Consider the following 15,314-nt stretch of genomic DNA (forward strand, 5'->3'; position numbering starts at 1 on the left):
TAGGTGTGAATGTGACTGCGAGTGCTTGTTTGTTTATATGTGCACTGCGATTGGCTGCCGACCAGTTCAGGGTGTAGCCCGCCTCTCGTCCAGAGTCAGCTGAGATAGGCTCCAGCACGGCCATGACCCTGGTGAGGATAAGCGGTACAGAAAATAAATGAATGACTCACCTGAGGCCTTGCAGGTCCGCTGGTCCTCTTCGAGAGTGTAACCATCATGGCAGTGGCACCGGAAAGAGCCTCTGTCATTAAAGCAATGCTGGCTACATTGTCCAGGAGGATGACATTCGTCTATATCCTCACAGGTTTTGGAGTCATTACTCAGTTGATAGCCCAGAGGGCAAGTGCACTGGGCCCCAAAGGGCCCTTGGATACAGCCATGGGTGCATCCAGCATTGTTGTCAGAGCAGCTCTCCTGATCTACATTGGAAGAATAAAAAAAGATATAAATCAGTAGTGTACATGCGTTCGCAAAGAATACCATGCATGAATAATACCAGTCAGAACTATTTTGTTTAGAGAAATGCTGTTCTATTTTTAACACAGCCACAGACAAACAAACAACCCAGTCAAGAAAAAGTCACTAACTGGATCTAACCATGCAAATACGTAAAAGGCAAAAGAACTCCACTGGATAATTGTTGCAATTTCTGTTTCAGTTGATGACAAGTTATTTAACCCCAACTGATGCGGTGCTGGAAACTGTAATCTCATAAACTTTAATACTATGTCATTGGCCTGAATGAAGCAAAGAAAAACACCTAAAGAAATCGGTGGAACTACTATAAGTGTAACTTAAAGAATCGTGTTGAACAATCATCTTCCAGTAGGACATTTGGTCAGAAAAAAATCTTGAATGACATTGATAGGTGATCATCCAACGTGATGCATGGCGAAAAGAGAGTTGGATGAAAATGCAGCCATCATGTATAAAACTGATGGGATTGCATCAGCTTGCTCAGGTCTACATTTAACAAAATGTATGTACTCTAAAAATAGGGTTTCTCCATCGGTAATACCGACTGAGCATTATTTGGTATTATAATTTCTTTCCTGATAGCACTAGCATTAAATATGACAATGCCCTGATTTATTTGACGCAAATTAGTCAAGGAGTGGTTTAGGGAACACAAAACACAATTGAGAGTCTTGCTTTTTATCCATTATCAGTAAAAAACTTATGAACAATTACTGAGGAAGAAGTGTGGTGAAATCAAAAGAAAATTGTTAGTGTGTGACTGTTTTTCTTGGTTGGGCAATGCACTAAAAGTGTTACTAATGAATCAATTCTGTATTTGTATTAGTATTAGTATAGTATTTGTTCCTACCTGGCAAAGGCTCGTCTGAAAGTTGTGAGAAAAGCAAGAAAGGAAAATCACAAATCATTTTCAGGTTAACACAAGTCAAATCACACATGCATGATTTGAACGCAACGCAAAGAAAGACAAATATGAGCATACTGTTAAGAAATTATACCTTTGCTAAATTTTTAGAGGGCTGATGAAGTGACTTACTGCAGAGCGGAGACTCGTCTGCACCGTTAGGGCATTCAGGAGTGTTGTCGCACACTGCGGTGAGGTTGATACACATACTGTAGCCTGGACACTGCCACTGCCAGCTCGGGCATCGGAAAGGTGGCGTGGGACAGTCTCGCTCGTCGCTCATGTCTCTACAGTCATTGTCTCCGTCGCACAGCCAGCTGCGCAGCACACAGTTACCATTATCACAGCGGAAGAGCGAGGAAGGGCAGGTACGAGGTGGGCAGGCATGGTGCTCGTCGCTGCCATCCTCGCAGTCCGAGTGACCGTCACACTCCCAGGTTGACAGGATGCAGTTGCCGTCTGACTGGCACTGGAACTCGCTCTCATGATGGCACATGCCTGGAGGCCTGGTCGCTGCAGAACATGCAGAAGCACCATTAAAATGTCATCATAGAATTACTTGTAGAAAAAGATTAGGAACACCTGCAAAATCTACTGAGATCAAACTGAAGAACAGCATGGCCAATTCTGCCTTAAAAAAACAGTGGTTCTAGTTATTATGGTGTTCCTGTTGTTATGATTTGATGCTCTCACTACAATGGGTTTGATTTCCTATCATTCCCTTTCAGACAGCAGTAGCTCAGTCCATTAGCATTTGGCCTGGGAAGCAAAAGGTTTGAATCGTGCAGAAGTCCAAAGTGGAAGTTGTTGAGCAAAGACCTCAAACTACCAAATTGCTCAGATGTAAAAATTTTTTTTAAAAAACCTATTAGTAAAGCAATTATTCTTGTTGTAATTCACACACTTAAAAGCACATTAAAAACCTTTAATCTATGCTTAATCTATGATGATTGTTTCCGATCAATTGCGAGGGACTCACGGCTGCTTGGGTCCCCGAAGCTGTGAAAGCCCCTATGAACCGTGCTTGCTCGTCACGTTAGCGTTGTTTTTTTGTTTTGTTTTTTATCGCAGCCTTTGCGATTTGATAATTACATTCTATTATATTGTGATATTGGTTACAATTTGGTTAATTGTTCACCCCTACATGTTATCAGGCTGATAATTTAACATTAGTGCCTCACATAGGCGGCGGAACCGTGGGGACACTGGGGGCATGTGCCCCCCACCCCCACCTCACCCCAACCATGCACGCATGCACACACACACACACGCACAGGCACACACACACACACCCCAGGGACGACTAGTTTTTGGGAAAGGAGTGTTAAAAATTGCCCCTGAAGTACTGTGCCACACCCCACTCAACAAGTTGTTCCGCTGTCATTGGTGCCTCGCCAGCTATGAACTCTACCGCACGTCACTGGTTTATTATTCTCCTTTTGTGTGAAAGGCAGAATTTTTCATTATCATCAGATTGTGTTATCTAATAGTGTCGGGTGGGTACAATAAAACATTTTGTTTCAATTACTTACGACAGCCTTGCTCATCTGAGCGATCCGTGCAGTCAAAAACACCGTCACATCGGTAGAAGGAGTTGATGCACTGGTGACCGCGGGAGCACTTGAACTCGTTCAGAGTGCAGTTGTAGACTGCAAGATCCAGTTGAGCATGGTAAAGCTTATATTCTCACATTTGTGATTTACAAATGCTGACCTATATTGTTGTGCAACTGTGGAAATTAGTTCAACAAACAAAGCAAATGTTTCGTTCGTTTTACCGAGACTTCAGGGGACTGGTAAAAATGTGTATGAAATTGAACGTATGCATACGAATGGACTGATTCTTTGAATGAACTGGGCCAATAAATGTCTCGTCTACTGCAAACAGAGTTTCTTCAAGGTATGAGCGACTGATGACTACTCACTGCATCCTTGCTCATCTGCCCCATCCACACAGTCCCGATCGCCATCACAGACATAGCTGGGGGCTATGCAGCGATGGTCTGGACACTGAAACTGGTCTGGGTGACATGTGCTACTCTGATCTGTGGACAAATGTTGACCATGATGTGAGACTAAGACCAAAATTACAAACCTGTATTGGAAAATGAAAACTATAAAACTGCTGCATTAAAGTTTGAAGGAGATGGTTGGGTGATGCAAACGCATTATAGGAATTTTCTGCAGTTGCCAGGGTGAAAAATCAGTAACTCACAGCAGTCAGCTTCATCTGAACTGTCACCGCAGTCGTTATCGGTGTCACAGCGCCAGGTGAGCGGGATACAGTGGTGATTGGCACACATAAACTGATTGGCCGCGCAGGTTCCGGGAACGAGCGTCGGGCAGTCAAACTCATCGCTGTCATCCAGACAGTCGTTGTGGCCATCACAACGCCACGAGGCCGGCACACAACGCTGATTGGCGCAAGTAAACGCAGAAGGGGAGCAAGTGGTGTCTGGAAAGGAATAAAGAATATTAAACAAAACTGAAATTATTAACATTTTACCACTGGAAAGAAAATCTTACTGTTGATGCCGCAGTTGGCCTCATCGCTGTTGTCATGGCAGTCGTCAACTCCGTCGCATTGATAGTTGTTTGGGACACATTTGCCGTTGCCACAGGAGAAGGAGTTGGTGCCACATTGTAGTGTTGGGGGCTCGCTGGAAGGGTCCTCCACACACGTCTGCTGGTTGGGAGACAGCTTCATGCCATACGGACATCCACACACCCGCTGAGAGTCGGGGGCTGGGAAGCAAAAGTGGCTGCAGTCCCCATTTGGATTTGTCGGCCGGTTGCACGGGTTGGTACCTGCGATGGGCAGAGGAAAGTCAGTAACATGAAATTAAGAGGTGGAACCAATATGACTGAACTGTCAACTGACCGATTTGAGAGTTGGAGTTGAAAGATTTGACATGCATGATGTGGCTGATCCCTCTTCGGATTACCACCATCTCCCCACCGTCAGTTTTGCGGACGCGGACAATTCGACCCAGACGCCAGTCGGTGAAATATGCATAGCCTTGAGGAGCAATACAGCATTTCTTACTTGATTCACCTTATAAATATATATACAGCGGTGCTTTGACTTACAAGTTTAATTCATTCTGTGAGTAATGAGCATGATAACACTTTGATCTCAAATCATCTTTCCCTATTCAAATGAATGGAAATTACATGAATCCATTCCTGCCCTGGTGTGTGCACCTTGGCCACCAGGGGGAGTATAATACAGTCATGTAGGCACAAACAAAGAAGAGTTTCACAACTACTGTGAGTTTCATAACTACTGTAAGTGACTCAGTAACCAGCAGTAATAGTCATTTTTTTGCAGAGGAAAAACAAACAGAGGAAAAACAATATAGTTGTGAGTATAGTAATATAGTTATAGTTATATGTGTTGTTGCATCATTTGTGTTTAAATATCCGTCGCTTATAGCATTATAACACCACATAGATGCTATTCGTTAACCGGACTATGTCATTTTGCATTGTATGTTAGTATTAAGCAACAGTACATTGAAAGTGATGTTCTGAGCGATGGCTCGTATCTTGAAAAGCCCGTAAGTCAAGGTACTACTAAACTATTTTTATGTTCAGGAAGTTAAGAAAGCAAAAAACAAAATCTTCATTTATAAAAATAATAATAATAATTTGTATAATAGTACATTTAAAAATTCATGCATAACAATAATTGTATTTTAGATTGAAAAATATAATTTTATAAGATCCTCTTCATACTGGTGTATTAACTGATACAGAAACAGTAATTAGCTACCGATGCTGTTCATTTAGGGCAGCGGTGGCATGAACCTTCCATATGCTGACCTTTAAATGTATACCAGGGCTAATCACCTTCAAAGATGGTTAGGCCAAAAGGATGGGACATCTGAGTAATGCGGTCCAAAGAAAGCCTGTTGTGTCCATCAAAATTGCTGTGCTCAATTTTGTCAAAGAAGGCATCTACCCAATACAAACGCATTGAGCTGTGTGGAAATAGTAGAGCAAAATAGTAGTAGCAAAATAAATTCAGTTTTCAGAAGATTGCATTTTGCGGGCTGGGCTGTTATAGGACTCACCTCCAGTCAATAGCGAGACCATTAGGCCAGCCAAGAGTGGTGTTTACAATAGACAGGGCATGTGACCCATCGCCCCAAGCTCTCATAATCTTTGCTGGTCGGTACCAGTCGGTCCAAAAAATATATCTGACAAAGCAACATAAACAAGTAGAATGGATGTAATGAGGTATTCGACCTGGTTAGAAGCAACATTAATATAATACATTGCAATTTCATTTTGATTTTTTTTTTTTAATTACAATACTGTGTAGGCAAACTGCCTGCTATTACCACTACAATACCACCCTTCATCCTACACTAATCTCTTCAAGTGGATGCAGAGGCCTAATGACTTTGAGTCTATTGGAAATAACAGCTTTTACCGAATAAGAATTTCTCCCCATGGCTTTATTTGAGGGGATTTTGGGAAGAGGTAAGCACCTCTTGGAGTGTGAACTGACACGAAGACCTGCTTCATATTGTAAATACTCATCAGCCAAACCATTAGGTACACCACCTAAGTACACAATGCACATATTTATAAACGCTAAAACCATCCATCCATTTTCTATACTGTTTGTCCTAGTGAGAGTCATTGGTAACTATTCCAGCTGACTTTGTGCAAAAGCTGAGTACAGCCTTCACTAGTAGCCAGTCAATCACAGGGGGCATATAGACCACCATTCACATTCATACCTGTGGGCATGTGATTGAAGTAGTGCGGCCAACTGGTGCAATCACATATCACTGTGAAGTATTTGATAGTGCTTTTAAAACTTATGGTGTCTGATATTGATTTACCCAACGAGAGGATGGACCACAATGGCCCTCGGGTTGTTTAGGTTCTGTATGATAGCCCGCCTGGACTTATTGGCGACCTTCATGACAGATATGCTCCTGTATCGAGGGTCAGTCCAGTAGAGATTTTTAGAAATCCAATCATAAGCCAGGTCTTCCACGCTGTCCACTCTGTTGGCCGCCAGCACCTCCCTCCCTGTCCAGATCAAAGCAGTTAGATGACTATTTAACACAGAGATGAAAGCTGAGCCACATTTGAATAAATATGCTGTCAGATTGCATTTTTTTCAAGTGGACCGGAAGGGAAAAACTAGAGCTTCTCCGAAAACATGTCTAATCGGGGCAGTGGAGCATCTTTTTCTTTGTAACTGGTGGATGTGCATATTTGTAGTTACTTCCAGATCTTAGACGAATTAACAATATTACAACTGCTTGAGTAAAAGATATTTGATAAATAGTGTATGCTATGATCATCTGCCCATACTTTTCATTCGCCCCCGCCAACTCCCTTTCTAAGCCACACTTAGGTTAAAGGTCCAGATACTGACAAGTGCAAATGCTCACCGGTCCCATCTACTTTCTGTTTGTAGATCATATCTTTGGCTGTGTCTGAGAAGAAGATAGCATCATCCTCTGCACTAAAGTCCACCCCAACAAAGTAGGACGGTAATCCAGTGATCGGAAGGATGATGTCTTCCTGAGAGGAGAGGTTGAACGGTATCCCTCTCACTGCCAGCTGACTGGAGAAAAGCAGAAACTGCCTCACGGCTAGAGGCAGATAATCAGCAAAGATGCCATATTGAAGGTTACTGTGGTAAATGTAGGTTACACACATCATGAAGCGGGACACGTTTTTTTCCTACCAAGACATTTCTTCCCATCAGTGTGTAGATCGTAGCCTATGCGACACTTGCAACGGTAGCCTAACCCTCCGTTGTCGCTCCTGTGACTCAAAACGCAGATCTGATCACACCCACCTCTGTTTACACTGCAAGGATTTGTCACTAAAGACAAACGAAACCTAACATTAGAATACCTATTGTGAAAATAAACGGCAATACCGACACTAACAGCATGTACAACAGGCTTACCATGTGGCTGTTTGAGATGATGTATCACAGCCACTCCATGTGGGGTCTGGGATGTAGTGTAGACTACCTGAGGGCTTGTGTCTGTGAATTTGCTGGATTTCATGACCGCCATCTTTGTCCAGTCAGTGAAATACACATTGTGCTCAAATAGGCTGATCCCAAATGGGTGTGGTACCACAGCACCTCCATGGACAACGGTTTTTCTATTCAAAATAGAGCAGGTTTTGATTTATCAGAAGGTGACCAAGAAACATGTTCTGATATGATTTGTTTTCTTTAAACTTTCAACAACACTTGATAACTAAAACCAGCAGCATCCATCCATCCATCCATTCATCCATTTTCTGAACCGCTTCTCCTCACTAGGGTCGCAGGCGTGCTGGAGCCTATCCCAGCTGTCATCGGGCAGGAGGCGGGGTACACCCTGAACTGGTTGCCAGCCAATCGCAGGGCACATACAAACAAACAACCATTCGCACTCACATTCACACCTACGGGCAATTTAGAGTCCCCAATTAATGGATGTTTTTGGGATGTGGGAGGAAACCGGAGTGCCCGGAGAAAACCCACGCAGGCACGGGGAGAACATGCAAACTCCACACAGGCGGGACCGGGGATTGAACCCGGGTCCTCAGAACTGTGAGGCTGACGCTCTAACCAGTCGTCCAACGAACCAGCAGCATACCTCTATGTAATAATCTTGTGTCGTTTGAAATTAGTTTTTTATGCTGAAACAGAACAAAAAGACAATGTTATATTTACCTATGAAGACCATCGTAGGTTGCTGTTTCAATGTAATCATAGCGACTGTCAACCCAGTAAATGCGTTTGGCTTCGATGTCTAGTGTAATGCCAGCTGGCCAGCCCAATTTACTCCTGATGATCCCATAACGGTTAGTTCCATCCATGTAGGCCCGTTCAAGACCAGGTTGTCCATTGAGGGGCTCCCAATCTGAGAAGAACATATAGCTGTGGAGGGGACATTTTAATTAAGACTTCTATGGCATGAAAAAAAATAATAAATGAACAATGAAGATGAAAGTATTTACTCGCATTGACAGAATGTCATCCTATTCCCAGGTTGGTGGTTCCACATCTTACCGTCATTATTTGGGTCAATATTACTATAAAGTGCCTTTGGTGTTGTCATCAGAATTATTAAATAATAATGAAAATGTAGCTAAATAATTCAAAATCTGAGGTCTTATTATAGGTGGCTAAACATTTGCACACATACCAATACAATGATTTTATACAATTTTCTCATTGGATGTATATGATTTTGGCATGTCCCACACACTGCTCTGCTAACTACAGTGTGTGTAGTAAGTGGTTAAATGATAATAAATGTAAAAAAAATAATAATAAAAAAATACACAGTTTTATTGTCCACATTAAGTTATTTGATATAACGAGTCATTGTCATATCTGATATTTTCATAATCACATTGAACATTTTGCATGTATCCCTGAAATTGCTGTCCACCCTGTCATTATGGGGTAACTTCCCCTTTAAGAAATAGTTGCAGAATAAATATTTACACTTCTGTTTCTTAATTTTCAAATTACACTATGTGTGTAGCTGTATCTTGCCAGGCTTAACAATTTTACTCTCTCATAGTGAAATATCAATTGATATAAAAACCTTTCAGAAATTTGAAATATATTTGTGTAACAGTACACAGTCTGCTTGCTAAAGGAAACAAGTCGCTAAGTGAATGTCCAAAATGTGCTCATTAAATGCTTACCAAATGTTTGCCAAAAATGTCTACCCTGTCATTGTCAACCCTTTTATCAAGCTCATATATTTTGGTGTTGGTATGTACATTGTCTCCTTGCGGTTTATTTTATTATTTTTTTAAAGTGTGCGGGCTCATCAATATTCATTTCCAACATCATTACATCTATTTAATACAACGAATATGAAGTTCAATGCAAAATCCTTTTTGGGGTAAAATGGGGACTTCTCAAAGGCACCTTACGGTGATATTGATTTAAAATGAGCAATTTATCTGTAGCCACCTGGCTCTCCATCCCTTGTATTGGATTACAATTAGGGTCATCACTTACATTACTTCTCGCTAATCCACTGCTGGCAATCTGCTAATCTCACGCACGCGCCACACGAACATTATATTGTGCCAATGGAGCACAAAACAGATAGTGTAAGTGGGCATGGGATGAGAGGTGTATGGGAATGGGGAGATGTGCTTACCCAACAGTGGGGTCCACCGCCAGTCCTCTAGGGTTACCCAGGTTCTCTGTGATGAGTGTGACCCGGTTACTTCCATCCAAATCCACCATGTCAATCCTGTTGACGCTGGCCTCCACCACATACAGTTTATTGTTCACCCAATCCACTGCCAGATTCTCGGGGTTGTCAACTGATACATTTAAAACCACCTGCATATTGGACCCGTCCATGCCCACAGAAAACACCTGTAAACAAAAGATGGCATTGTCTGAGGGAAATTAGCTCCTAGGTGGTCACTATTTTCATAAATGAAGGTACTGTATTATTACCTATTATAAAAGAAAGGTAATGGCAGTCAACACTCTGTGTAGCAGGCTAATATACGATGAGATACGATTTTAATTTGCTCCGTGACCACACTCGTTCGCAGTATAAGACAGACAGACGGATATACAGTATTGTACATTGACATCTGTACAGTATAGTAGACCTGTCACAGCTACTCCTAAAGAATATACGGTACTGTATGACTGTGAGTACTGTTATACTGAATGTCTAAATGTGTTGATGAATTCACCCTTTGTATTCAAATATCAATTGCTTAAAGGGTTATATATACTGTACGTCTACCATTATGTGTTGGCATTAGCATTGAGATACAAGATGAAAAGCTGAGCTGTTTGTTTTAAATATACAATGTAATTCTCCTAGTTGTATGTTTAGTAAGTTTGACAGTAAACTTCAACTGGGAGTGGCATTTAACTGCTTGAAGCCTCTTTTTCAATAATTTTTCACTCTTTGACAAAGTGCTGAGATCTGCTAAAACTGCTTCCTGTGGTGAAGTTCACTCCCATATCCTACAGTGCTTGAACCTCAAGTTTGAGCTAGCAAGTCAAAGCAAAAACATCGGCAAATTGACTGTTCGCATCTTGAAAAACTCATTAAATTTTATCGCAAGGCACCACTGTAAAGGTAGTAATTAGTTGATTAGATTATTCTGTTACAGTATTAATATTCCTCGGGTTCCCCCTGACTCTTCATCTAATTAGGAGAGCTTAGTTTTTGTCAGCGCAGCTTCTTTAGAAACAAACTCCAAGTGTGTAAAAAGCATGGTTTTCAGCTGGCCTGTTTAAAGAGAAACTGTAGATGTGGTCGCCTAACATCTCTGGTTGCATTCACATGCCCTGCTTGCACCCTGGCTACTTTAATCATGGAGCTATGGAGGCATTTAATTTACAAAGATCCCCTTTAAAAGATGTACCCTGGCCCTTCAACCTGGTGGCTACCCTTCTTTTTTTAGTGGAGAAGAATGCATTTAGAGGGATAGTTCCACTGAAAAAAAACACAGCGTAATTACTCAAGTGAGCTTGTATTACAAAATTGCACCTTGGTATGTGGCCATCATAGCTGCTTATCAGATAGGTCTAAAGATAATACACATGGATTTGTTTTCACATCTTACAGAGCTTCCCCTTCATTATGACCCCGCTGCATGGGAGCCAGCGGCTGTCGCTTAATTATTGTATCAACCTTTCAGATATTTGAAGGAATAACTCATATGCAACATAAGTATTTCATCAAAAACCACTGATGGATGACTCTCAAAGACTTAACATTAAAGGCACAAAGATTTCACTAGGTGGGTGCTACTGTACTGTGATTGTCTTTCCTGACTCAACAAAGGAACAATGGTAACTACATCCACACGGTTAGAACTTAGAATACAATTATGGTGTCAGTACGTGAGTGTGAAGTCCTGAAGGCAAGGTAAATAATGTTGATAGTATGTTTCGAAACATTGTGAAGCACACTTTGTGGTTATGTTTGGGGACATTCCATCTGGTTTACAGGTCTGACTGGTCCATAAATCCTAGAGGACCACTCAAAACACTTATCTTAAATCATCTTACCCATTGAAATGAAAGGAAATGCTATTAATCTGTTCCAGCCTCCCCAAAAAGCCCAACAAAAATGTTTGTATTTTAATGAGGATAACAGCACTCTAAAATATTGAGCTTTATAAAAACATATAGTAATAATAATGACATAAGTACAGTAAATAGAATGTAAAGAATTAAACAATTTGTGCATCATGATTAATTATCTGCAGCCTCTTCTGGTATGAGTGACTTGGCCACCAAGGGCAGTATAATCCAGTCATAGAGACACAAACGAAGAAGCGTTTCACAACAACTGTGACTCGGTAAGCTGCAGTAATAATTGGGGATGGTCGTGTTTTTCAGACTGATACCAGTACAAGTATTCACTCGAGTAATCACTGATACTGAGTACCGATACCACTAGTACTTTTGATAATTAAAATTTCAATGAACATAACTACATATACACTAATTGTGAACAAATACCTTTCTTTCTTTCTTTCTGATGCACAAAATGATTCGCAGATGTGTCAAACCGCCACAATGTAACGTCAAATACTGGCGAGGAGAACTTACTCAATGTCATATTTTTTGCCTTAAGTGTCAGTAGCTGGAATCGCCGCCTTCACAAAATAAAATAAGGTCATATTGGCCTGATACCGATACCTGGTGTTGATACTTGCCGTTCATAGCACTCGTATCTCAAATATTTGCTCACATGTCAAAGCAACAAAATTGTGATAGCTCAGATCTCAAAAACCTTGATAGTCGGCTCACCCGTACTGTATCTCAAGGCACCCCTGTATTGTAACTTACCTTATTCTGAATGGTGTCAGTCCAGAAGATCATATGGAGATCATAATGAAAGTCCACTCCGGCTGCAACACCTCTGTTCTGTGACTGTACCAAAGTGCGCAGACTGTTGCCATGGATGTTGCCTATTAGCAGGTCTCGGCCATTGGAAAAGACCAAGGAAGGAACTCCAGCTGCAAGAAAGGTGAATAGAACTATTCACAAACAGCAGGAAGAATAACTATGAATTATTAGATTTGTTTCCAATTGCAACTGACAGCAGTTGAGTCAATTTTGTAGTGTGCACGTGTGATTCAAGGAGTGGAAATTTTACAGAATGCAGCATGTTATTTCAGAAAGGTAAAGTGCTTTTCATCCACTTTTAATACACACTCCTTTCAGTGAGGCAAAAGCCAAAGAGGTCAGCCTCTCAGTTCCACAAAGCCAAGAGACTTTACTGAAACAACAATGTGCATGCAACAATGCACCAGGAAGGAGTACATGTGCTAAGCAAAGTAGTCACGAGGTTCGTCTAAAGGGAAAGGGGTTATACTAATGGACAATGTTTTGATGGTTCATTCAGAGATTTCAAGAGGTGAGCTCACTGTGTGTAAGACAGAGAGGAAACATCACACTTACATACGGTGTCGGCTCGGCAGTATCTGTGCTGCTCTAGGATGTAACCCTCCCTGCAGCTGCAGTGATGAGAACCAATGCGGTCCTCGCACAGCTGGTCGCACACTCCCCACATTGAGCAGTCATCAAAGTCTTGAATAGAAAGAAAACCCCACTATATGCAACTCAAATGCACCTTGGTTGCACTCAGCTACAGTTAATGAATTAACAAATTATCTACCTATACATGAGCGACTGTCATTGCTGTTGACAATGTAGCCTGAAGGACAGGAACAGGTTCCTCCATTGGGAGAAGGATGACAGCGATGCTCACAACTCAGAGAAGAACATCTCCAGACACCTAACAAAAAAGCAAGAATGACAACTATTTTTAAATAGCTATAGTATACTACAAATTACTAACAAATCAGCTAAACTGAAATGCCAAAAAACGACAAGAATTAAGTACTATAACATAGTTTAATACATCTCACAAAAGTGAGCACACCCTTTACATTTTTTTTAATATTTTAATAGATCCTTTCATGGGGCAACACCAAATGAATACTGCTGTACTACAAAGTAAAATAGTGTAACGTTGTACCGCTGTGCAAATTTACTGTCCCCTCCATATAACTCAACACACAGTCATTAACATCTAAACACCTGGCAACAAAAGTGACGTCACTTTTTGAAGTTAAAATGTCCAAATTGTAATAGATATACCGACTTGATTCAGCAACTCAGATGATTCATTTGTATTGGTACAAACATTTATATACACACAATTAAAAAGTCACTTTATTATGTACTAGAACGTGTCGGTCTCTGGCATGCCCACCAATTTCCATGGTTAGACTGCTAATAATTGGTATTGTCACACTATTGTGCTCACTAAAACACACATTTTAATATATTAGTGAGCACAATAGTATGACAATACCAATTATTAGCACGTGTCACCTCACGTCATGAAAAATGGGAACAAGGAACTGTTTGTCTTTCTGGTTATGTACATTTACAAACACCAAAGACTGGTCCAGGGAGAAATTTGTCACCAAATGAAAATGCTGACTCATTTTGTTTTGAAATAAGAAGAGCCGGACATGGGTGTGCTTCAAAAAGGACACACAAGGCTGGATGGATGGATGGATGGATGAATGGATGGTGGAAGGACGGGATAGACAGAGGCAGAGATTGACAGGCAGGCAGGTAGGTTGCTTTGGTACTAACTGCAGTTGCGCCCAGCAGTGGCGTTGGTTTCGTCCTCTCCTTCAGAGCAGTGAGGCGCCCCGTCACACAGCTGATCCATGGGGATACACACACCAGTGGATGGACATGGCCACTCTCCCGGGTAACACTCATGCAATGCATTTTCTATTGATAAAAAAATAAGAATTTTTTTAAATCACCTATTGAAAAAATACAACACATGGTACAATACATGGTGCATGCAGAAAACTGTACAGGAAAAGAGTGTGACATTCTTTTTTATAAAGTTGTGGCGATGACGTCATTGTCAGGGTAAGGACTGTCACGTTAAATCACTGCTGAGAACTCTGAGGGGGTCACAGGGGGCTTCTGCAGCCCATCCTCTAAAAACACACACTCTTCACAACCATGTGGACAAATTGTAAAGCCCTCTGGTGGGAGGGGGAGCAATCGTGTGCTACAAAGAGCCATTTGAATGACACACTTGTTGGAGCACAGGAAAAGCAGCTTGATAGTCCCCTCTAACTTTAGATAGTGGATATCTTATGAAGTCTACAAACTACGGTTTTTACGCTTTTTAGCATCAAAGGCTTATGTTTCTAGTAGTAAGATTGAACTATGGACATTTTATGGCCAAAAACTGGAACATAGCATTGAGGATTCATTAATCAAACAGAGGTTGGGTTACACCCCTTAGTTTTCATAGTTTAGTTAATAGTCCTTCTGACTTGCAGATACACTGTATATTTCCTGATCAATGGCAGCGCAAGGTAACGTAATGTTTGCATCACCTCAATATTTTTCTTCCATCTTCCATTGCTATAGGTGTAATGACCACGTATTCCTCCCAATACATTTGTCTGTATGGTGTATGTACTGTATGTGATAGCTAGTGTATATCCATACCGCAGCCTTTTTCATCAGCATTGTCTTCACAATCGTCTTCTCCATCACAAAGCCACACTTGATGTATACAGCGACCACTGGGGCAGGTAAAGTAATTGCCTCTGCATGGAGGATATGCTGAAGATGAAGGAAAAATATTAGTAGACAAATAAGTAAAAGTATTTTGAGTGTACATCTACGATGGTGAGAAAGCTAGACATTAGGTTTAAAACTTAATTCAAGGAGAAAGTAGAAGGGGCGTCCTACTGCAATTAAGTTCGTCACTTCGATCCCCACAGTCATCGTCATGGTCACAGATATAACGTTGAGGAACGCACATCCCATTATGACATGGAAACAGGCCTGTACTGCAGTGTTGTGCTAAAGAAAGAAGGGGCTACATGTAGTGAAG

General features: G+C 41.3%; 1 protein-coding gene across 5 annotated transcripts in view; it reads right to left on the reverse strand.

Moving 5' to 3' along the window:
* The window catches only part of lrp2a (low density lipoprotein receptor-related protein 2a), a 61,515-nt gene that overhangs the window by 38,470 nt on the left and 7,731 nt on the right, over positions 1-15,314 (reverse strand). For 3 of the 5 annotated variants that reach the window (XM_061692908.1, XM_061692906.1, XM_061692909.1), the window contains exons 6-27: positions 15,170-15,283; positions 14,924-15,040; positions 14,039-14,182; positions 13,047-13,166; positions 12,830-12,958; positions 12,215-12,384; positions 9,540-9,763; positions 8,087-8,293; positions 7,325-7,527; positions 7,097-7,237; positions 6,798-7,001; positions 6,237-6,429; positions 5,457-5,582; positions 5,233-5,363; positions 4,262-4,399; positions 3,907-4,188; positions 3,596-3,835; positions 3,306-3,425; positions 2,914-3,030; positions 1,514-1,894; positions 1,328-1,342; positions 171-419 (exon numbers count right to left, since the gene is read on the reverse strand). In XM_061692908.1, the coding sequence (XP_061548892.1) occupies positions 171-419; positions 1,328-1,342; positions 1,514-1,894; positions 2,914-3,030; positions 3,306-3,425; positions 3,596-3,835; positions 3,907-4,188; positions 4,262-4,399; positions 5,233-5,363; positions 5,457-5,582; positions 6,237-6,429; positions 6,798-7,001; positions 7,097-7,237; positions 7,325-7,527; positions 8,087-8,293; positions 9,540-9,763; positions 12,215-12,384; positions 12,830-12,958; positions 13,047-13,166; positions 14,039-14,182; positions 14,924-15,040; positions 15,170-15,283 (3,765 nt within the window). The remainder of the gene's footprint in view (positions 1-170; positions 420-1,327; positions 1,343-1,513; positions 1,895-2,913; positions 3,031-3,305; positions 3,426-3,595; positions 3,836-3,906; positions 4,189-4,261; positions 4,400-5,232; positions 5,364-5,456; positions 5,583-6,236; positions 6,430-6,797; positions 7,002-7,096; positions 7,238-7,324; positions 7,528-8,086; positions 8,294-9,539; positions 9,764-12,214; positions 12,385-12,829; positions 12,959-13,046; positions 13,167-14,038; positions 14,183-14,923; positions 15,041-15,169; positions 15,284-15,314) is intronic. The other 2 variants (XM_061692907.1, XM_061692905.1) reach the window with 1 other exon arrangement.

Source organism: Phycodurus eques, chromosome 12, assembly GCF_024500275.1.
Source record: "Phycodurus eques isolate BA_2022a chromosome 12, UOR_Pequ_1.1, whole genome shotgun sequence".
NCBI lineage: Eukaryota > Metazoa > Chordata > Actinopteri > Syngnathiformes > Syngnathidae > Phycodurus > Phycodurus eques.